At 37.6% G+C, this 23607-nt stretch overlaps 1 protein-coding gene across 1 annotated transcript in view; it reads left to right on the forward strand.

The window, feature by feature from the left end:
• LOC149179406 (universal stress protein A-like protein) overlaps positions 1-23607 on the forward strand; it is a 104513-nt gene that overhangs the window by 79451 nt on the left and 1455 nt on the right. Inside the window, exon 3 of the mRNA XM_089420650.1 lies at positions 22990-23108. Coding sequence (XP_089276776.1) covers positions 22990-23108 — 119 coding nt within the window. The remainder of the gene's footprint in view (positions 1-22989; positions 23109-23607) is intronic.

Raw genomic sequence — 23607 nt, forward strand, 5'->3', positions numbered from 1 at the left:
CAAATCCACTTGCAAACTCCTCCAAAATGTTGGGTTTACTCTTACTATCCCAGTGTGATCTCGAGATTGGTTTCTCAGAGTTTTCGCTCTAGTATGATGTTAAATTCTGAACCCAACCATTGATAGTGAATTTCTAGTGGAGTTATCACAGATCTATTGAACAAAAGCACAATTAGGTTCTTAACAAAATATTTAGGGGAAGCAAAATATTAAACAATCTTAATCACATACTTGACACACAAATTCTAGCCAATAAATTTAGTTCTTCATTAAATCTTAATCAAAACCTACTTGGTCTCTAGTCATGGAATAATGGCCCAAATGAGAATTTACAAATACAACATACCCTGGATAGCTGATCCAATTGATCAAGCCCTATATTAACTGTTGATCTATTTGGATTATTTGGATCTCCTATGTTGCACCCTTACACCTTCGTCGGACCCAGTACACTTGAGTATCTTACTCCTCACTTGGGAAAATCTCTTTCTCAATGTCTTGCAATGATTTGGATCTCCTAAGTTGCACCCTTGCACCTTCCTCAAAATCAGTGCACTTGAATATCTCACTCCTCACTTGGGAAAATCTCTTTCTTAATATCTTGTGCTGTTGTATGGTGTCTTTCTCCTCTCCTTAGTCTTGCTTTTATAACTTCTCATTGAGATAAATCTCTAACCCTAATCATCAAAGTGATGGATGATCGAGATTAGATTTCGCCTCACTGGAGATAAACGGTAGAGATTAAAACATAATCACTAAAGTAGATACTTTACATTTCCTAAGTTTCTTTAGCTCAATAGCCAATATAATTAATTATTTCCTTTTCCTTAGTTAGACTTAGGCTAAGTTACAAAAAGGAACTAACTCAATATTTGAGGGAGTATTTTAAGGAGATGTGGGTGATTTCTGCATTCTTAGAGACTTCGACCTGTGTACAAGTACTTGCTCAAGCTACAAACATCAACATATACGAGAGCTCAAGAAGTAGAATCTTGGAGCACTTTAGTGGGGGAGGATGATGTAAGGCCTTTGACTGTGGATTGTAGTAGACAACCTACTTAGGTGGGCACAAGAGGTTGCCACAAAAGGTTGCAATACCAAATGTTGCCTACTCGATCAATGGATGAAGTGTTGAACCATTCCACATTGCCTTTATATGAGTTGGGATTCCTTAACACATTACTCAAATGTGCAAACCACAAAGTTCGAGTGTCCCTTGGTGGATGTACCTTTGAGCACACTAGGTGCACTTATTGGATGTTGACTGTCGACAGACAAGGCATTGAATGAAACAATGTTAATAGATGCCACTTGGGTCCACCCTAAATTTGAAGGGGCTTGCAAGTGCAAGGCAAGTCTCATAGAAGAAGAAAAATGCATTCAAGGTGATCAAACATCATAGAAGCATTTATCATTTACACAAGTATAAAAGAGCTATGCAATAGTCTAAGTTTTGGGGTTGACACACTACTTAGGTGGGCACAAAGGGTTGCCACAAAAGCTTGCAATACCAAATGTTTCCTACTCAATTAATAGATGAAGTGGTGAACCATTCCAAGTTTCCTTTATATGAGTTGGGATGCCTTAATGCATGAGTCAAATGTGTGAACCATAGGGTTCAAGTGTCCCTTGGTGGATGTACCTTTGAGCACACTTGGGAGCACTTGTTGGATGTTGACCGTTAACCGACAAGGAATTGAATGACACAAAGTTAATAGATGCCACTTGGGTCCACCTTAGAGTTGAAAGGGCTTGCAAGTGCAAGGAAAGTCTCATATAAGAAGAAGAATGCCTTAGCAGTGCTAAGTCATCATACAAGTATTTATCATTTACACAAGTATAAAAAAACTATGCAATAGTGCTAAGTTATGGGGTTGGCATAGAAGTCGAATTACACTCGCTGAGTGAAAGGAATAAGATAGGACTTGCATTAAATAGGCCTCTTGTTGCTTCAAGGGTTGGATTGGTAGTACTTCTGAGGCAATGTTGTCTTATGTAATAGTTTGTAAATGAGCCATAGGTAGTTGGTCACACTCCTCTATTATACATTGTAACATTCTTCATATTAATGAGATCAAGACATCTTCCTTGGGTGGTCTATACATATGTATTGTGGTAGGAGTGAAGAGGCATAGTCTAGTTGTAGTAAGCATGAACTAACCAAATGGCTATGGTTGAGACAAGGTAGTGTCACATGACCAGATATGATGATAGGAAAATTTTTGGGCAAGACTCTTAGGGCTGTTACAATGTCCCTTTGGTAAAGTGCTTGGCCATAGCAAAAGGTAAATACTTAGGATACTTGAGGATTAAGAATATCCACCATTTTTGGAAAGCTTTGGTAGGAAAGTGCTTATGGAGGCTCATATTAAATAAGGGATTGTAGAGCTTGGTTAACATCCAAAAATTCATTGAACATTTTACAGTAAAAGAATGTTTAGAAGTGTCTCTAGGAATGTCCATAATGTGCCTATAGTTTGGGAGGTCACTATTCTAGACCTCCCTTTGGTTGGAAATTTTTCGTTTTGAAAGGTAGGTAATGGTGAAAGAGTAGAGGTATGAGTTGATCCTTGGGTAAGGGGTTGAGAAGCACACATGGTTATTGAAAACTTGATTACGTCTCTTAAAGGGAAAAGTTTATGTAATTTAGCTTATGCAACTGCTCAAGAACTCTATTCTAGATTATCTACAATTGGATGATATTGAAGGTGAATCATGGGAGGTCCCTATAGAAAAATTGAAGGTGAGTCATAGGAGGTAGAGAATGAACTAGTATGGACCAAAAATCCAACGCTAGTTATCTACAATCCAAGATTAGGATACAAATAATGTTTTCCATTAATAGTTTTGAAGAAATTCAATGGTGGTGGAAAACACTATGGAAGATCAAGTTTCCTCTAAAGAAAGAATTTTTATGTGGTTGGCCATAATGAACAAGGCCCTTGCTTGGGAAGTACCATGAAAGATGAAATGGGAAGGTCCCAATAGGTGCACTTTATGCAATGAGTAGGACACTATAAGTCAGGTGCCAATTTCTTGTGTCTATTCTAAACATGTTTGGGATGAAATTGACAATTTGATAAGTTAAGAGGAGGTTGGCAAGGTGAGTCGATAGTAGATTGTTTCAAACATTGCTAGATGAAGCCAAACTAAAAGAATATAAACCATTTCTTTGAAGATTTAGAGTAGCCTGAGGTATTTGGATTTCTAGGAGTGCAACATATTTGAGCATATATTCAATCCTTCTTTTCATTGTGCCTCCTAAAGTAGATCTATTTGTGCTAGTTATAAATCCATTCCAAAGGTCTCTTCTCAATGGTAGCTTACACATGAGCCAGTCAAGGTGTTCATCCTAGTTGTGGGGCAAGGAGAATCATTTATCTGAATGACACTCATTTCTTTATGTTCAAGGCAAGCTTGTGAGGGGTCTCTAATAGATGCACTTAAAACTACTTTAGAAATTATTTGTAGAGAAAGGAATATCCAAACTTCAGATTTTTGGCTATTGTATTATGGTGTTTAATTATATGAGAAGGAAATTCAAGATGGAAGATCTGTTCTTGAGCCTCATATTTGAGGATGTAAAACAAGTGCAATTCATTTTTAACTCCATTTGCTTTTCTCATGTCTACAGAGAGCTCAACTCTCAATTTGATTCTCTCTTCCAGGAAGGCCAATAGCTTGATGTTGGAGTTTGGAAAATGTTTGAATCTAACGATGGCCAAGTTTATGAACATATTCATTACATTTTTTACTAAACAACAATGTTGTTCAATATTTCGTGATAGTCTTCTCCATTTTTATTTTAGTTCATAGTTGAGATACCATACCTCTCCAAGTTCTAGGCTTTGTGCATACTATTTAGTTTTCTTTGGCTCTATGATTACCCTTTTGAAGATTACTTAAAGGATTGTTGAACAAGTATTTAACATATTTTGACATCGTTTCAAACATGGTTTGATATATATGTATGAATCTTTAAAAAAGGCTAAAGACTAGTTATGTGATCATTTATGATCTATCTAGATATGCGATGTCAAAGGCCAATCCTTTAGATGGTCTCCAGATACAATATGCATATGCAAAATGTAACTTCTTTTCATTTGGAATAGAATTTATGATTTTTCTTCCAAGGAAAAAATGTTAGTCTACTCCATTTTGATGTTTTGGGGGAGCAAGTGCTTGACATGTAATGCCGACAATTTGGCTAAAATATTGCAAGCGTGATTAACTCCTAATTGGTAATGTGATTAGGTTCCCTAGCTTTGGGGATGAATGAAACATTTTCCTTTGTTAATCAACAACCCTAAATATTTATTTTTTATGACTTGTAGTTGTGTAAGAGATCATGCGGCATCGAACACCAAGTGGCCTTGTAGAACTCACACGGGAATTCATTAAGGCCCAAATATTTTTTGCCTGTCATTTCGAATAGGTGGCTTATATATCATCCAAGGTCAGGGATCAATCCCATATGACTTTATGGGACTTTCATACCCTACAAGGCACAATGTTGACTCAAGTTTGCATGGTCACCCTATGTTGTTCATCCTTTCCATGAGATTGTAACACCATTTTAATAATGGTTGAATTCCATCTCAATTTTGGCATGCTACGCAGTTTTACCTTTATTTATTTTCAATGCCAAAATCCTCTTAGTTGTCACTTTGGTGGTCATAACTATTAAAAAAAACCCTCAAAAGGCTTGTTTTATGTCTTATGTCCTAAGCTAGTGTAGTTCCACACCCTTTTGATGTTGTTGATGCAATTTAGATTTTTCCAACTCCGAAATGTTTAATGAGTAATGGGATCTCAATTTGAATAGCTTCCTCATATCCTAAGATTTGATGAGAGTTCCCAAGTAATGAAAAATTGATTAAATTATCATGTTGCATGTTTGCAATCACTGCAAGTGGGTTCAAATTCTCAACGTCATTACCATTTTATTCTTTGCCATTGACTTTGTAAACAACTTCTCTTTCACACATCTTCTTAAATATTTGTTCCCTTAGAATCAATCTCCTACATAGGGTGGCTCCTAAAACACATTGTTTTCTCCTCTTAGGCTAGCAAATGAACTTTTGAGTTGAGGTCCCTAAAAAAATAATCTCCCATTGACTTGTGCCAATTTTGAATGCAATTGAAACACGCTATAGGAGACAACTTTGTCTTTTTCATTTGAAACTATTACACTCCATTTCTTATGTTTGTTGTTGCATGAAATGAAAGTTAGACACATTTTCATTTGGATCTGGTGTGTGAATATATTGTCAAATTTCTAATGACTATTTGTTGAGAGAACTGGTTGAATGGGCACACATAAGCAAACCTCCATCAAAGCCCAAAGAATTTTCATCCACCATTTCAAAGATGGTGGCTTATAGCTCATTCAAAATTGTTGGGGATTGATGTATAATATTTTGAAAACCTACAAGGCACAATGTTTATGCAATTTTGCATGACTAGACTATGTTCTTTGTTTATTCCATCACAGTGCAACACCATTTTATAATAGTTGAGAAATTCATCTTGGATTTTGCTATGATGGGTAGATTTATCCCCAAGAATTTTCAATGCCAAATTCCTTTTAGTCAACGTTTTGGTGGTTAGAGATATGAAAGAAATCATTGGAGGTATTTCTCCACATCCTAATCTGTTGTAGCTAGGTTCAAATTTGGGCACCTTTGGCTTTTTCTATATCAAGTTTGTAATATTTTTAAGCTTAGTCACTCACCCTTGCTAGTCTTCATCAAATAACTTGCTTTGGGGCTTCTTGTTAACCTTTTCTAGCCTATGTGATTGCTATGTTGACCGTCCTTTGTAAATATGTAAAATCTCTGCCATACTATGGAGGAAAGTAGTGGTCCTAGTTATAGCCTTATTAGCCATGTCGTTTCCACTCTTTTGATGTTATTGATGCAACTTGGTTTCCAAATTTCAATTGAGCAACATTCAAAAAGTGGGGACCTTAATGTGCATAAATTGCATCCTAAATGTAGATGAGAGGTTCCAACTAGCATAAAGCTATCTTAACCCCAAAATTATTAATCACTAAGAGGGATTAAAAAAATCGAGGTATTTTCCATTTCTTAGTACAAGAGAGAGATTTTGGGTATAACATTCACACACACACACACACACACACACACATATATATAGAGAAAGAGTATTGCATGGATATAAATATTTTAATGTGAATAATGTGAGCGATAAACTAAATATTCTAATGTCCATGTTTATGTCAAGTGACACTTTACAACACAATATAGAGATGTTGTAGTGGTTTGTAAAATGAAGTGTTAAATCAAAATATATATAATAAAACATAATGTTGACTCAGTTAAAAAAGTAATACAAATAAAATTGATTCAATACAATTTGTTATATTGTAATTTTGCTTTTATTAATAAAATTACAAACAATTTTTTTGAAGAAAAAATCATAATACCCATTTCACGTTGAAATAAATTTCAATAATAGTGATTCATATTCATTAACATAATATTTTAGAACATATAATTAATAAACATATAAACACATTAAATTTAGTTAATAAACATATAATTATAAATGATAATGTTGATATATATATATATATATATATATATATATTTTACCATATAAATTAAAATATTGATTTATATTCATAAATGTTATATTTCAGAATTTCATGTTTAAATTTAATAATATATATATATATATATAAAACTCTGATTTATATTCATAACTGTTATATTTCAGAATTTCATATATATATTACATTAATTTTTTTATAAATATGTCAAAGAAGAATGCCAAAAATATATGAATATATGTTTTATTAGGATTTTATTAGAATTAAAAATAAAAATATTTCTAAATATAAAGATTTGAATTTATAGAATATTATTAAGAACCAACATAGATCCACTTTAACTCTAAACCTACCAAGCATGGAGTGGAACCAAATATCTCGATGTGCAAACTTTTTCTCAAGTTTTGCACTAAAAAAGATGTTTGCATCTAGAGAGATTTGATTCGTCTCTAGGCTTGGTAGATCCAGAGTTAAGACGGATCTATGCAGGATAATTGAGCCGAGATGCTCAGCTCAGGGGATGTGTAAGTTTGTTTGTCCTTTAAAATAAAAATAAAAATTTAAAATTATCTTCTAAATAGGAAAATAATGTTGGCTATAATAAAAAATGAATAGAAAGAAAGAAAGAAAGAAATTATTTTAACGTCCACGAGGCTAAAGATACCGTATGGGACAGATTGCTTCTTCATATGCTTGATGTATTCGGCCCTTTTTCCGTGAAGCTTCAAAATAAATGCTCCTAGCTTCTTGGTAAACCCCTTGCTAAATATATTATCCCAAGAGCTAGCTGCCAGCGTATCTGCATAATTTTCCCTGTTGTCTTTGAAGGCCTCACATTCTAAAATGAAATGTTTTTCTGTTTCCATTTTTCCAGAAAAACAAAAAATGCATACTCTTTCCTCCCACACTTCCTTTGGCCTTTTCCAGTGCCCTGTTTCACAATGGAGTTGATGAGAATTAGTCCTTAACTGAGCAATAAGAATTTTGGTTCTCCAAGAGATATTGGCCTCTATGTATGCTTTTGGTTGATGACTATGAGTGGGATTAAACACTTCAATATAGTAAGATGTTTAAATTTTATACTTTTCAAAAATATTTCAACAAGAGAGTTAAATAAACTATTTGAATATTTATGTATATATCTATATATATAAAAAAATTTGTTAAAATAAAACATTTTAATGTTTTATATAAAAAAATATTCCATGTGGGTTATCAATAAAATATTTTAATAAGAATTAATATTGACATATGCTTAAATATATATTAATAATAAAAAACCATTTTAATTTTTGTGATAAAGTGTCTTGATGTAAAATATTTTAATGTAAATTAGTATATATTATATATTATTTAAAAAAATTATGTATATATCATGAAAAAATTAAGTATATATAATTTAAAACATTTATTTGGTTCTATATATATTCTATTTAGCATTCAAAAATACAATTTACACAATGAAAAATAACACATTGTATTTTGCACATAAAGAAAATAACTGACAACAAGCAAAAAAAATTAGACTCTATTCATAGTTGATTGCACCACATGGTGCTTTACAACCTAATATGGGCGAGAACCTTACACGACAAAAAAAAAACTATGTGTATACACATTTACGTTACAAAAAACGGATAATTAAATAGACAAATAATTGCATATGTACATGAAAACATCTAAAAATAACCCTGGACACTGAGAGAGATTTAATAAGATGTAATTTTTCATATGATGAAATTAATACATGACATGGAATGAAATGAGAAAATAATTTACACATAAAGAAATTTGTGTTGGAAACCAAGATAACACCGAGAAGGAGGGAGGGTGGGGACGAGGTTGAATTTAACAATGATTTAGCCAATCAAAGACATTCAATCACAAAATAATGCATCAAGCATTTAGAGCTTGAACAAAAGATATTTAACTGGAAACCAATATGAGAGAAAACCACAGATCTTCTTTTGATTTTAATATTAATGCAAACACCATTAGATTTTGTAGGTACCAACCCACCCCCTATACTTTGCAAGTGACCTTAGGAGGAAAAAGTGTTCCATTCTTTCGAGTGCATTTTGTTCTATAGATGAGTAGAGCAATCGAGAGGGATAAAGAGAGAACTAGCCCATGGTCCATAGACATTACTTCTTTGTACTCGCAACATTTTTTGTATTTAGAGAGAGAGCATAGTGACCTCACCTTCCAACTTGGTTTTCTCTCAAAAGGGTTTCCCAAGTTATATCCTGTGTCAAACGTGGTTTGTGAGTTTTTAATTCACTATTATGTATTTTCTTCATGGTTATAATTTGCATGCATACACAATAAACAATAATTTACAGATCCAAAAATCTAAAGAGAAATAAACCCTCATATTGTAGATTTTGAATTTTCAAGTATAATTTATTAGATTTGTTATGACGAAATGTCCAGTGGAATACCCACGATAGTTTATGAATAATTTTTTAGTTGCCCCTAACTGATTTTTCTTGTTTGTATGAGTGAAATAATGATTTTATGTTTGATTACGAGAGTTTTTATGTAGTTTCTCTAGTATTAGTACACTAATGATAGATCTAAGTCTCATACACCAATTTGGCTTGGTCGTGACCTTATTATTATTATTATCTGTTGAAAAGTGTAACTAGATTCGGTCTTCATAATGACATGTAATTGTGACTTTTGTAAATGATGTAATGAAGAAAATAAAATTATTATTGTAAGCCTTGCTTCATGGGTTTCATGAGAAAGTGATTTTATTTTAGATGTCTCCCATTGAGAGCCTTAGGATTTGTCATTTAAGTCAAAGAATCAATGTCATGTATGAAGAACTCTTCTTGAGCATATGTCAAATAAATAGAAGTCTATGTAGCTCTCCAACAACAAGCTCACAGTCCTCTTCCTATGTTGGCCTGCAAGATGAAATTATGGCTCATGTCGGCTCACTCAAGAAGACACACCTATTTGAAGTACCATGTCGGCTTATTAATATGCACCAACAACTATAAATAGAAACCTTGACCCAATCCACAGAGACAAGTTTTCGGTGGCAACAAAAGTTCAAACTTTGCATATCTCTGAGAATTCGCAAGAACGAAAGTTCGGATTATCCTCTACATTCAGATGGGCAGTCACAATATATAGTTTGGATGATAGTGCAGAAGAAAGTTCGAGGAAGGTGCAACAACGAAGAAGTGAAGAGATGATCTCAATCAACATAATTCAAATCTCTCTTGTTGTATTCCGGATTGGCAGTGACACATGAGATAATAGTTTGGAATGACAAAGTGTTGAAGGGAAATTAGATCCCTCTAAAGAGGCAACAAAGCTTAGATCATAGTGATAGTAATCTATGAAGCGGATACAATCAAAATATAGACGTTACCTTACAGTACCTCTGTCTCGGTGTTATATGAAGTGCAGTAAGGTATTTTTGATGACATGATAGTTCCTTGTCATGAGAAGAGATGATCTCAGTTTATGCTATGAAGAAGGTCGAAGTGGAAGAGAAGACGAGAAGATGAAAAAAAAGGACATGTGTCTTGGTCTTGAAAAGGCTGCTAGGTCAAGGGTCTTGGTCTTGGTATTCGTCAATTGGAATCTCTATAAGAAGAATTTGTGCGGTTTTCCTCTCAAAGAGTGAGAGGTTTTGGCCCTCGCTCATAACCTACACCCTGTGTCTCTTGTCTATTTATGTTCATGCATTGGTTCTGTTTGATGAAGAACAACACTAATAATATAACATGAAGAAGATCCTAATATAAACAAGTAAAAAGCATTCACAAAAAATCACTAATCGAAGAGAAATCACCTAATGCTAATGCCCTAGATTTCTCAACATGGTATCAGAGCTAAGGTGCTAAAGTCAAAGGAAGGGCATCTAGTCAAAGAGACACTCAAGGATCGAGTTTCAAGAAAGGCATCTATGCAAATTGGAGGTTATCAAAGCAAAAGATCAAGATCTACATTGAAGAATAAAACCCTAGATCGAAGAAGTAGTCTCCAACAACAAAAGTTTTGGATCCTCTAGTCATCATCAAAAGACCACAAAGACCCTCAAAACAAGGTAGCTCAAAGGACTTTAAAGATGAAGATCATATCATCTTGAAGAAAGTCGAAACCCTAGAAGCAATTTTGATTTGCACTCATTCACTACCAAAGTAGTTGAAGTATCTTGAAAGCGAGAAGGCATTATCATCATCTTCAAAGCTATAAGGCAAGTTTCGTCTCATTGAAGCAAGGATCATGTCCTTGTCCTTGAAGAAGATCATCCGAGGAAGCAACAAAACATCCTCATTAATCACCATCATCAAAAGGAGCTAGATCAAAAGGCGTTGTCATCATAAAAGGAGCAATCTTCTTTATTGAAGAAAGGATTTTTCATTTGGAAGAAGATCATCCTAAAGGGAGCACCGATACATCTTCTTCAACCATCATCAAAGTGATCAAGTTGAAGATTTCATCTTCACTTGTCAAGTAAGTATCTTTCATTCTTTAATCAAATTTGGTAAAATGGCTTCATGTTTGCAAGGAGACCTATGAGCTGGTTGGGTCATCGAAATTCCTTGCATTAAAAAGGAGGATAGATATAGTCCTCAAAGAAATTGAAGTCATTGAACACATCAATGAAAAGGTCTCCTTTGAATACATGGAAAGGGATACTTATGAAAGGTCCCCTCATATAGCAATATTGGAGACATCAAAGAGATGTATATGATAAGTTCGTAAGACTATTTTCTCAAGATGTGATAAAGAAGGTCATGTGACTTAGATCTAATGTACACAAAATTTAAGGTATCAAAGAATGAAGGGATATCTTCATAAGATCTCAACTGCGATATCTGGGAGAGATGATAAGAAGATAATCATCATTGTTCTAAATGCACTAACTGATGAACAAGGTAACAAATATCCACAGGGATAAGAAAGTTACCTCATTCAACAATTTGTGGTTTCTATGCAGGATAGAAGAAGACAAATTGAGGGCAAAAGTGTTGAAGGTTAAAGGACTCAAACATTTGCAGGGAGGAAAGGGAAGTTTGGAAAATTTGTTCCTCGGAAAAGAAATAAGAACATAGTTGAGATTCAATGCTATGGATGTAAAAATTATGGACGTTACAGGAAAGATTGTCCTAAAGAGACAATATCAAAAGAGGAAGAGAAGAATCCCAAATCACTGAAGAAGTGGAGCTGAAGAGAAGAAGTCCAAGAAAAGAGGAAGTAAGAGATCTTTACTATGTTGAGATAGTCTCCCTCACAAAAGGTCTTGTCATAGCTCCTAAATTTTTTGTTATAGCATATGGCTAGAATAAATAATATGATGCATCGTGGCATCATGGAAGCATTAGAAACAAGAGCTCGTGACATAGGGAATCATGAAGGAAAGACGAAACAAAATCCATAGCAGTGAAATATGAAGGATATAGTTCTTGGGAACCTCTTTGCAAACTTAAGGAAAGGAAGAAGTCATCCAGGACAAGGTTCATCATACATCAAGTCAAAAAGGAAACATCTGCCAGATAGGGATATACAAGATCCTCAAGATTCTCTGATGGAATCCTTATCAGAGGGTTCACTGATCTAGAAAGGAAGCAAGTGTTTCATTAGGGACTCCAACTTGTGTGTAATGATCCTAAATAGGAAATATAAGTGATAACAACAAATATTCTACGTAGCAAAATACAAAAACGAAATGTTCAGCAGACACTCATATAAACACTGTAAATGGAGAACTTCTGAGCCATTTTATTATTTTTCTGCAAGCCAAATACAATAGATGATGGAATGGTGCAACTGGGATTGTCTCAATGGACAAGCAAGACCAAACCCAGGTAGGAAAAGGGCTGAGTTGAAGGCTGCCCAACTGTTGCACCACTCTGCACTATGCTGCCCAGAAAACTGCTGCTCTACTGAAGTTCGAATGGCTGGAATGGGTACTAAAACCACCTAGAAAATTATATCCTTTTAACCCCGAACTCCTTGGCCAAAACCCAGAAAAACCCAAAAGGGATTTTGGCTGGTTTTGACTTTGGTTTTTCGACCATCTTGGAGCCTCACCCCAGCGATGGCTGCTAAATTCGTCCTGCTGGAAACTGGCTGCAAATCCACCTGCAAACTCCTCCAAAATGTTGTGTTTACCCTTACTATCCAACTCCTAACTCCCTGAATAAACTCTTGGCCTGACCCAGCTGCTCTCCAAGCACCACGAAATTCTGTTGTGTGGCCTCCGTGGTGTCTCTTAGCCTAGAAATGCAAATTGCTGAATGTTGGCTCAGCTGGCTGAAAGCTCCAGCGAAAAAGCCTGTCCAACGCTGCTACGCTAGCTCCCTCACCTCTTGGCAAGTTGTGTGATCCCTGCTGGTCTCAAACTCCCTCTGCGTGATTCCTGGTTGCCCAGAAATACACACTCCCTTCTCTGTGTTGTCGCTAATGTGTGTCACTGCCCTGGAACTCTTGAAAACTCCTGTAGAACAACCTCCCTAGGGCAGGCACAGATGGTCCCCTGAAGTAGAGGTTGAATCTTCCGCGTGAGAGACTCGTGGCTAAATAGCCGGTAGACTCGCTAAACAACAAAGTGAACAAATGTGTGTTTGTTTGCAAATGTCAAAGATGAAAACAAAATGAGAGTTGATCTCTCTTTATAACTCCTTGGGCCCCCTTAGCCTCATGTGGGCCCCTCCATCCACCCATTCGATTTTCCCTCCAAGCATATCGATTGGCTAATTCGAACTCCTATGTGGGTGACCCCCACATTCCACTAGCAGCTAAATAAAGTTGATTTGGCCCTTAAGTCCCTAAGTCGAAAGTGTGGGGCCCTCTTCCTTAGTAAAAAAGTGTGCAAAATTGTGTGGTAGCACCCTATTACTAATGTGTTTGAGAAGGGACATGACAGTCCTCCCCTCCCAAATGTTGCTTGCCCTCGAGCAACCTCAAAGTTGGGTACTCCAAAATATGCTCACCCTCCCAAGTGGCATCCTCATCTGGTAAGTTCTTCCAATGCACCAAACATCACTTGTCCTCAAGCAATGGCTGTAAAAACATCCTCTCTGACTGTGGACCCCCACTATCACTGCAAACTTCACTAGGGTCCCAAATGTGCCATTGGATCATGCTTGATCATTGTACTATCCTATAGTGAGGGAGTCCCTCAATACCAGGATCCCAAGCCAACCTGATTAACGTGAAGCCCCCATTACTCCACTCACTATCCTGCCAGATATGGGTATTAGAACCCTTGTGTCTATCACCAATAAGTAGAGCATCCTGACGATGTAAAACTTGTCCCAAATCCTCATGAAGCTGCTCTACCGAATAGTCCACCCCATGCACTTTGATTGTGGGCCCTTGAAGATACATCTCAATCCCTATGTGAATGAAGCCTCTCTTGCATGAGCTCCTCCTGAAATCCTCTTGCTGGCCATCCTGTCATGTTGATGAAGTCTCCCACGCCCTTAGCGAATCACTGAAACCCGATGGAGAATATTGATGACCCTCCCCTATAGAAACCAGCTCACCCCTATGGGTATCTGAACTGCGAAGTACTATGACGCTAGGGTCCCATGCCCAATGCAACAAGAAACTGTCCTATTGACCCTGCGACACCCTGGTCATCACTAACTGTCTAACATGCTCGTACCAGAGCCTCCTCTCACATAGCTCTCAGCCACAATCTATGCGATGATTGAGGTTAGGCCCAACCTGCCAAAGTGACCCAATAGTGTCAGCACCTATCCCTCCATGGCTGGCCCCAATCTTGAGCAACAATCTACCTCGCCCTATGGTGAGGGCTTCGGTGATTCCCCATGTGTCTGCCTGTGAATGAATCAATTCGCATGTTATCCTGCCCATGCTCATTGAGGAGTGGAGTATCCCACCAATCCACTGGATCCCTGGATCCCATAATCATACTAGAGGTCCACAACCCCCAAACCTCTCTGCCTGTCGTTGTGATATGCTGCTAGTTGTTGGAACTCCTCTGTGCCCCGTCTTTGACTCCTGTATGTATCCAATAGGTAAGAACTGAGCATCGAGAACCCATGTTGCGAATAACCAACTGCTCCACACCTGCCAAATCACACAGCAAGATCTACTATCCCAACTCCTGATGATGTGCCCTAGTCCTGCTGGAAGCCTAGGCATCATCCTTCCAAAAAGGGCTACCATCCCTCGCACCTTATGCTCACCTAATGTCTCAAGTTGTCGAGTTGGAAAAGCACCATACAACTCCCTCTTGGTCACCTCCCCAAGTGTGAGCCTAGGGGTGGAACATATGCTACCTCGACAATCAACCATGTTATCCCTAAGCCTGTATCTGTCAACTCGTGCACCTACCAAGTGTCTCAATTGGAGAGTCTCCTCCTAGCCCATGACATGCGATGTCTCATCCAACTTCCTAGGGTGAGCCTCCCATGCCTTGCTGCCTGAATGGAGAGTGTCAAGGGGCAACAACCAAACACTATGTGACTGTAAGCAACACCGGAGGAGGATGGGTGGGTATGTCCCGAAGGGTATGATCAAGAGTCTGCTAGAATGCTCAAGAGTAATCCTACGGATATCCCTATCTCTGCCTTGGATCTGCTGACAACCCCCTCGAGGCCCTATCTCCGCTAAACATGGTGTCACCAGATGCTCAACCATGTCCTCATTGATCCTAGGTGAGATGCATCCAATGGTACACCTATTGCCCCTGTCCATAAGTCTCCTTGGAGGTAACACTCTAAGCGCCCACTGCACTGCATCATCTGCCACTACATACCACCCAGTATCACCGCACTCATCGACATGCCATTGTATACCGCAACCTGTCTCTGTACACCATGGAATACCCCCGGCTACAGCGATAGCATCCTGTATTGTCCTGTGTCCTGCCTATGTCACTACACCTCCTCAATGCGATGCGAGTCACTCCTCCTACCCCATAGTGTCAACCGACATGCTATGGTATACCACCATGTATCTCCATGCTCCTCTGCAGGCCACTGCTCCTCGCTGCATAGCCCTGCACACCACTGGGTGCTATGGCCTAGAATTGGGTTTGTATGCATCAGGCCACATCCCTCTATATAAAACTGGACGCTACGACCTGACTTTGTGCAGTCTTGTGTACCACTGCCTACTATCATACCACCCTGTAACATATGGTATCCCGCATGTGCCAAAGTGTCCGCCACTCTGACTGTGACCCCACCATGACACACATCATGTCCCCTTGTCCATCTTGGTAGACCTGAGCACCCTAACTCCACTCCTGCTAGGGGCATATCGCTGTTGTGTCGATCCTTTGTGACCCCTGAGTCCTAAATTTCAATGGGAGAACATCATCTCCATACAATATCCGGTCTGGTGGCATACCCATGCCACCTCCTCCAACCAGCTCCTGCTAGAGAATGCTAATCATCTTGCACCCCCATGCGCAACCAACATGCAAAAACAACCAATGGAGTCTTCTCACAAACCACCTGGCCACTAGCATCAACTAGAACTCCCCTAAGGAATGCATGTGCTCAGGCACGGGGTTGACTACCTCATCAATGCCATAGCCATCCCACATGTTTGATATCGGATAGGAAGCCCCGCCTGGATCCCAATGCCAACCTGAGCCTCCAACACCCTCAATGTCTGAGAGCTCCCACTGAGCTTTACTCCGGACTACGACCATCTCCATGAGTCTAGCCCACTCCACTGGGTACCAACTTAGAATCTCTCGCCATCCAACCCTAAGAGAGGGATTGAATGCACAAAATCTAGCACATAGAACAAGCCCTCCATCCTGCGAGTGTTGCACCCTGCGCAACTCATGTCGCCTCAACTCACCATCCTGGTCAACACATAAAATTTGTCGGGGAGTCTCTGCATCTCTCTCCCTGGTGCAAAGGTAGTCTAGCAATGTTGCAAGCCCCATTTATATAAGCCCAGAGAGAGCTATTACCTCGAAGTACTGCAACTCTGTTGACGGTCTGTGCATCTAACAACTCTAAGTTAGTGGTGGCCCCCAAAGAAGACTGCTTGTCCTCCTCCACCATGGGCTCAACATGAGTCACGAATTGCCCCTCCATGACTAGCTCACGCCCCTCTATGTGCTCTCCATGTTGTTGTAGGTGGTTGTCATCCTGCAAATCTATCGTAGATCTGGGTGCCTCTGTACCTATTGGCTCCTCATCAAGGGTGGTGATGTCTCTCGGCACCTCATCATCCTGTCGTGCGTTGCTATCACTTGAAAACTCAGTCACGACCTTAGATATCTTGAAAATGGATGTCACCTTCTCAACGATGGACATGTCTGTGTCTCCTCACACCTCATCAATGGATGGTCCTATGGGTGTATGCTCTACTTTCTCCCCCACGGTGTCAACTGGTGCTATCAAAGAGGCCTCCAACAATGGTGACTCTTGTGCCACACTGGGTATACCAATGTGATCCTCAGACTCCCGCGTGTCCTCTGCCTCATGTTCAATCTCCTCCTCAGGCCCCTGATGTCTAAGATGAGGTCTCCACCAGCAAAATCATCTTCTTGACTCATCCTCTAACTGTCTCTGGCCTGCCTGCTCCTTTTTAGAAGATCTGGTGCCCTGATTCTGTCGGCTTTCCCCACATAGTGTAGATGGTTGTACTCCCACAGCTTGTGCAACTCTAGTGTCTATGTTGTAAGGACAAGGATGGATCTAGTCTGACACCTTCCTCAACTGAGCCAACCTCTCATCGCTCTAGCGGATTCCACCCCAGAATTCATGCCTACTAAATCTCCCTTGAGCCATGGGTAGTGTACGGTGTAACTCATCACTGTGCATACATGCCCAAATTTCCCATGATCTTACTGGTTACCCACAGTTGGGCCAAGATCATGCTTTGATACCACTGTGATGATCCTAAATAGGAAATACAAGTGATAACAACAAATATTCTACGTAGCAAAATACAAAAACGAAATGTTCAGTAGACACCCATATAAAAACTGTAAATGGAGAACTTTTCAGCCATTTTATTAATTTTTTGCAAGCCAAATACAATAGGTGATGGAATGGTGCACCTGGGCTTGTCTCAATGGACAAGCAGGACCAAACCTAGGTAGGAAAAGGGCTGAGTTGAAGGCTGCCCAGATGCTGCACCACTCTGCACTGCCCAGAAAACTGCTGCTCTACTGAAGTTCGAATGGCTAGAATGGGTACTAAAACCACCCAGAAAATTATATCATTTTAACCCCGAACTCCTTGGCCAAAACCCAGAAGGGATTTTAGCTAGTTTTGACTTTGGTTTTTCAACCCCCTTGGAGCCTCACCCCAACTATGGTTGCCAAATTCGACCTGCTGGAAACTGTTTGCAAATCCACCTGCAAACTCCTCCAAAATGTTGGGTTTACCCTTGCTATCCAACTCCTAACTCCCCGAATGAACTCTTGGCCCGACCCAGCGGCTCTCCAAGCACCAAAAAATTCTGCTGTGTCACCTCCGCGCTATCTCTCAGCCCAGAAATGCGGATTGCTGAATGCTGGCTCAGCTGGTTGAAAGCTCCAACGAAAATGCTTGTCCAACGTTGCTACTCCAGCTCCCTCACCTCTTGGCAAGTTGTGTGATCCCTGCAGGTCTCAAACTCCCTCTGCGTGATTCCTGGTTGCCTAGAAATACACACTCCCTTCCTCTGTGTTGTCGCTAATGTGTGTCACTGCCCTGGAACTCTTGAAAACTCCTGTAGAACAACCTCCCTAGGGCAGGCACAGATGGTCCCCTGAAGTAGAGGTTGAATCTTCTGCGTGAGAGACTCGTGGCTAAATAGCCAGTAGACTCGCTAAACAACAAAGTGAACAAATCTGTGTTTGTTTGCAAATGTCAAAGATGAAAACAAAATGAGAGCTGATCTCTCGTTATAACTCCTTGGGCCCCCTTAACCTCATGTGGGCCCCTCCATCCACCCATTCGATTTTCCCTCCAAGCATATCGATTGGCTAATTCGAACTCCTATGTGGGTGGGCCATCACATTCCCCTAGCAGCTAAATAAAGTTGATTTGCCCCCTAAGTCCCTAAGTCAAAAGTGTGGGGACCTCTTCCTTAGTAAAAAATGTGCAAAATTGTGTAGCAGTACCCTGTTACTAATGTGTTTGAGAAGGGACATGACATTGTGGAGTTCATGGGATGATGGTATGATGACATAAGAGATGTAGTAGATAAAAGGGTTGAAGATCTTTTCAATTAAGGGAGCTGTTGAAAGAAACCTAGATGACCTAAAGGTAAATGAGTTATGTATGCTTCTATTTAATATTATAATGTCATGTCATATGGTATGGTTGCAGGTAACATGGATCACTACTTCTATCTTGAGAAGCATGATCAAGGGAAAAATATCTCCTCCTCTGAAAGGATGCAGGAAGACATAGGTCACACTTAATGAAATCAACATAATATGTCCTCATATGAAGTATGAGGTGGTTGACTACAATTAAGGAACTCTGATTGGAAGCTCCTAGGAATGAAATGTGTGAAGAAAGGAAGGAAGAGATCGTTAGATATGCAACTATGGTAAAAGTAATCCACATCCAAAAGACCAAGAAAAATTTGGCTAGGAAATCTCCCGAAAAGATATGAAGACTCTAATGGAACTCTGAAAAAGATGGAGACCCTTGACAATGGATATCTTTGGGAGATGTGTCAACATGCAGGATGTTGATGCACACTGGAAGATGTCATGATGAAAGACCATCACAAAGGTAATTTTGATTTAAGTGTTCATTTCTTATTTTTGAACAAATATTTGGATGGGCTTATGCAGGACTGCCAAAGGGAAGAATTGTGGATGACTTCCAAGAGGACCATATAGAAGGATGTAAGATCCTTTCGAAAATATGGCATGAAGAAAACAACATGACATGAAGCAAGGCCAGATGAAGATTGATGGATCACTTTTTGATGAAAGGAATGATGACATGACTGACTCGTGGATGAAAGTGATGGATGGTTTGTGCCCTATGTAGAAGCCACAAAAGATGAAGACTCTTGGACAAAGAAATTCATGACATCGAAGGAAGGAGCTCTTCAAGCAGCTGGTCGAGTTGCTGCTGTAGGTACCTAATTAAGAGGGAGCCTAAAAGCAAGTTTCTTACTTGGAAGAAACTTGTAAATTCCTAAGCGAAGAGGGAGCTTAGGTACATTCCTTCCGTAGGAATGAGTACATTCCATTATTGGAATTGATATGTCCTCCCTAATTGGGAGGGAGAGTTAGACACCTCATTCTGGTCTTCACCTGGGAATACAGAATGAAGGATTGAGTAATCATCTGGCATCCAATACTCTTTGAGGATGAGATAGGGCATCCAAGATAAGAGTAGTCGTGGACCGATATTCTTTGAAGACTGGCTATCCAAGATAATAATAGTCCAAAGTATGGAGTATGTAACTTGAGAGACAATGATCATGGTGTCTATGAATCATTGGTTTCACCAGCATTGTGCTCTAATCATATGGATAGAGTTGTTAGTCAAGGCATTGCTATGTGACAATGTTGGTTGATATGATGCTAGACATATGAGTTACCAATCTGATTATTCTTATGAGAAATTCTTCAGATTGAGAATGACCAAGTACCATTATGAATACCTCCCTTGTTAAGAGGGAGTATTGAAAAGTGTAACCAGGTTCGGTCTTCATAATGACATGTAATTGTGACTTTTGTAAATGATGTAATGAAGAAATAAAATTATTATTGTAAGCCTTGCTTCATGGGTTTCATGAGAAAGTGCTTTTATTTTAGATGGCTCCCATTGAGAGCTTTAGGATTTGTCATTTAAGTCAAAGAGTCAATGTCATGTATGAAGAGCTCTTCTTGAGCATATGTCAAATAAATAGAAGTCTATGTAGCCCTCCAACAACAAGCATACAATCCTCTTCCTATGTCGGCTTGCAAGATGAAATTATGGCTCATGTCGGTTCACTCAAGAAGACACACCTATTCGAAGTATCATGTCGGCTTATTAATATGCACCAACAACTATAAATAGCAACCTCGGCCCAGTCCACAGAGACAGAATTTTGGTTATATCTCTCTGAAGTTTTTGGTGGCAACAAAAGTTTAGATTTCACATATCTCTGAGAATTCGCAAGAACAAAAGTTCGGATTATCCTCTACATTCAGATGGGCAATCACAGTATATAGTTTAGATGATAGTGTAGAAGAAAGTTCGAGGAAGGTACAACAACGAAGAAGTGGGAGTTGATCTTAGTCAACAAAATTCAGATCTCTTTCTCTGTATTTTGGATGGGTAGTAGCACATGAGATAACAGTTTGGAATGACAAACTGTTGAAGGGAAATCAGATCCCTCTAAAAAGGCAACAAAGTTCGGATCACAGTGATAATAATCTATGAAGTGGATACAATCACAGTATAGATGTTACCTTACGGTGCCTCTGTCTCGGTGTTATATCAAGTGCAGTAAGGTATTTTTGATGACATGACAGTTCGTTTTCATGAGAAGAGATGATCTCAGTTTACACTATGAAGAAGGTTGAAGTGGAAGAGAAGACGAGAAGATGAAAAAAAAAGGACTTGTGTCTTGGTCTTGGAGAGGATACTAGGTCAAGGGTCTCGGTCTTGGTATTCATCAATTGGAATCTCTATAAGAAGAATTTGTGCGGGTTTTCCTCTCAAAGAGTGAGAGGCCCTGGCTCATAGCCTACATGCTGTGTCTCTTGTCTATTTATGTTCATGCATTGGTTACTATTTGATGAAGAAGATCACTAATAATCTAACATGAAGAAGATCCTAATCTAAACAAGTAAAAAACATTCACAAACAGTCACTAATCAAAGAGAAATCACCTAATGCTAATGCCCTAGATTTCTTAACATTATTATTATAAAATGGATCTATTTCTTATTTTGATTAGAAAACAAATCTGTTTTGTAGTTGGATATGAAATCTCAAATGTGTGGTTACCAAGGTTATGATGTTTTCCATACATTCATACTTTAATATGAATGCAATTGGATTTGGTCCTTTTAAGTGTTGGGTTTTGATGGGAGAGCTCCACCATTTTTACTTATCAAAAGATTATGAATTTCTTCAAAATGCATGATCTATATATTATTATTGCTTGAAGTGTTAGAATTCTCTCAAATTCCTATTGAAAAGTGGATTTAAACTTGCTTTATTATTTATAAGGTCCCTTTTTAGTCCAAGTCATCATGTAAGATGAGATTGATTATTTCTTTTCAATATACTTTATAGTTATTTGACCAAGTTACTTGAAAACTTTTCAAAAATAGTTCAACACTAGTCTTTGAAATTACGTAAATAGTGATTGTACTTAATTACACCAAATCATTGACTAGTTTTGGGTTATTAGTAAAAACAATTAAATATGTTTGATCTTTCAAAAGTAATATAAAATATGTATGTCCATAGCATTACTGGGTTGAACCATACTTTATAGTTAAGCTAGAATTAAAAAATCTTAAATATCACACAAAACTTACCTAAACAAAAAAATGTTTTTATATTAATGACAAAAAAAATTAACAAAAATACATATAATATAATATTTAAATACGGGATAAAACATTTTTTAAAACTAAACCTGTAATAAAAAAATAGGCACCTTTAAAAACTAAACTGTCATTAAAAAAAAACTTATTAACAATTAAGAATGCTCATCAAATTAATTAATTTATAGGAATAGGATGTTATTACAATTTTTTTTTTTTTTTTTTTTAACAGTTATATTTATTTTTCTGGTTGTCGTATGTTTTTTCCTATTTCCAATTCATAAAAAAACATATTAACAATTAAGAATGCTCATCAAATTAAGTCATAGGAATAGGATGTGATTAATTTTTTTTTTAAACAGTTATATTTATTTTTCTGGTTGTCGTATGTTTTTTCCTATTTCCAATTCATATGTTTTAATTTCCATTTTAGAAACCACCTCTATCAAGCTACATTATGTTTTTTATTTTTATTTTTAAATCTGTTTGTTTCGATTAGACTTATCTGCTTTTAATCAAGTATGCATTATCTTCGGCTCAGTTCTCTTACATCTTGGTTGCTCTCGTGCACTGCTTCATATAACATGCATCGATGTCGTGAAATCGCTATGACATGAGAGTTTTAAGAAACAATTCGAACCAATTTTCTTTCTCGACAAAATTCTTCCTTTATTATATTGATGATAGCAACCCTGTGTTTGGTATGTTCTGAAATGTAAAACTATTTTTCTTTAGTGTGTTGGATGTACCCAACAATACGAGATTCAGACAACAATCCGCTGTAAAAGTTTAGTTTATTGTGTTTCCATTGGTCTAATTTCCCTGTTGCTGTGCATTTTTCAAAGAGGATTTTAGAAATAGTAAATATTGCTTCCTATCTAAAAAGATAGCTATGTGGACGCTAGGAAATGTACGCGCATTTGATGTATTACTCGTTATTTTGCAGGTGATTGTAGAGACTGTGTCCGAAATAGGAGATCCTAAAGATGCGATCTGCGATGCGGTTGAGAAATTTAAAATTGACCTTCTTATCACAGGAAGCCATGGCTACGGAATGCTAAAGAGGTAAGATCAACTTCCTAACCTTGTTTTGTAGTTGAATCAAAAACTTGAAAACAAAAAGCACTAAATCAATATGACAAAGGAAGTTCTGGGTTTTATAAGAAAAAACCTATCGAATCTGAAGTTTTTTAGTGATGGTTACTCTTAAATAGTAATAATAATAATATTTAAAATTTAATATAGTATTTTAATAATAATATTTAAAATCTAATTTAATTTTAAGGTTATGGTTAAATTAATGGAGATAATTTAATTAGTTATTGTTTTTGTTATAAAGTATTGTGTAAACCAGAAGATTCAGAGTTTAAATTCTTCATTAATCAAATTAACAAAAAAAAATATATTAAATCAATGTATAAATTTTTTGTTTGTAAAATAAAAAATATTTTTTCAGAATTATTCTATCTATATAAATTTAAACATATAACCTTTTTCTTAAAAGCAAATATTCTTAACTGTACTTTTATATCTCAAATTAAGATATGAAAATTGCTTTTTGACA

This window comes from Pinus tabuliformis, chromosome 4_1 (assembly GCF_031772625.1).
Source record: "Pinus tabuliformis cultivar Carrire ecotype Pingquan chromosome 4_1, CPIR1, whole genome shotgun sequence".
NCBI lineage: Eukaryota > Viridiplantae > Streptophyta > Pinopsida > Pinales > Pinaceae > Pinus > Pinus tabuliformis.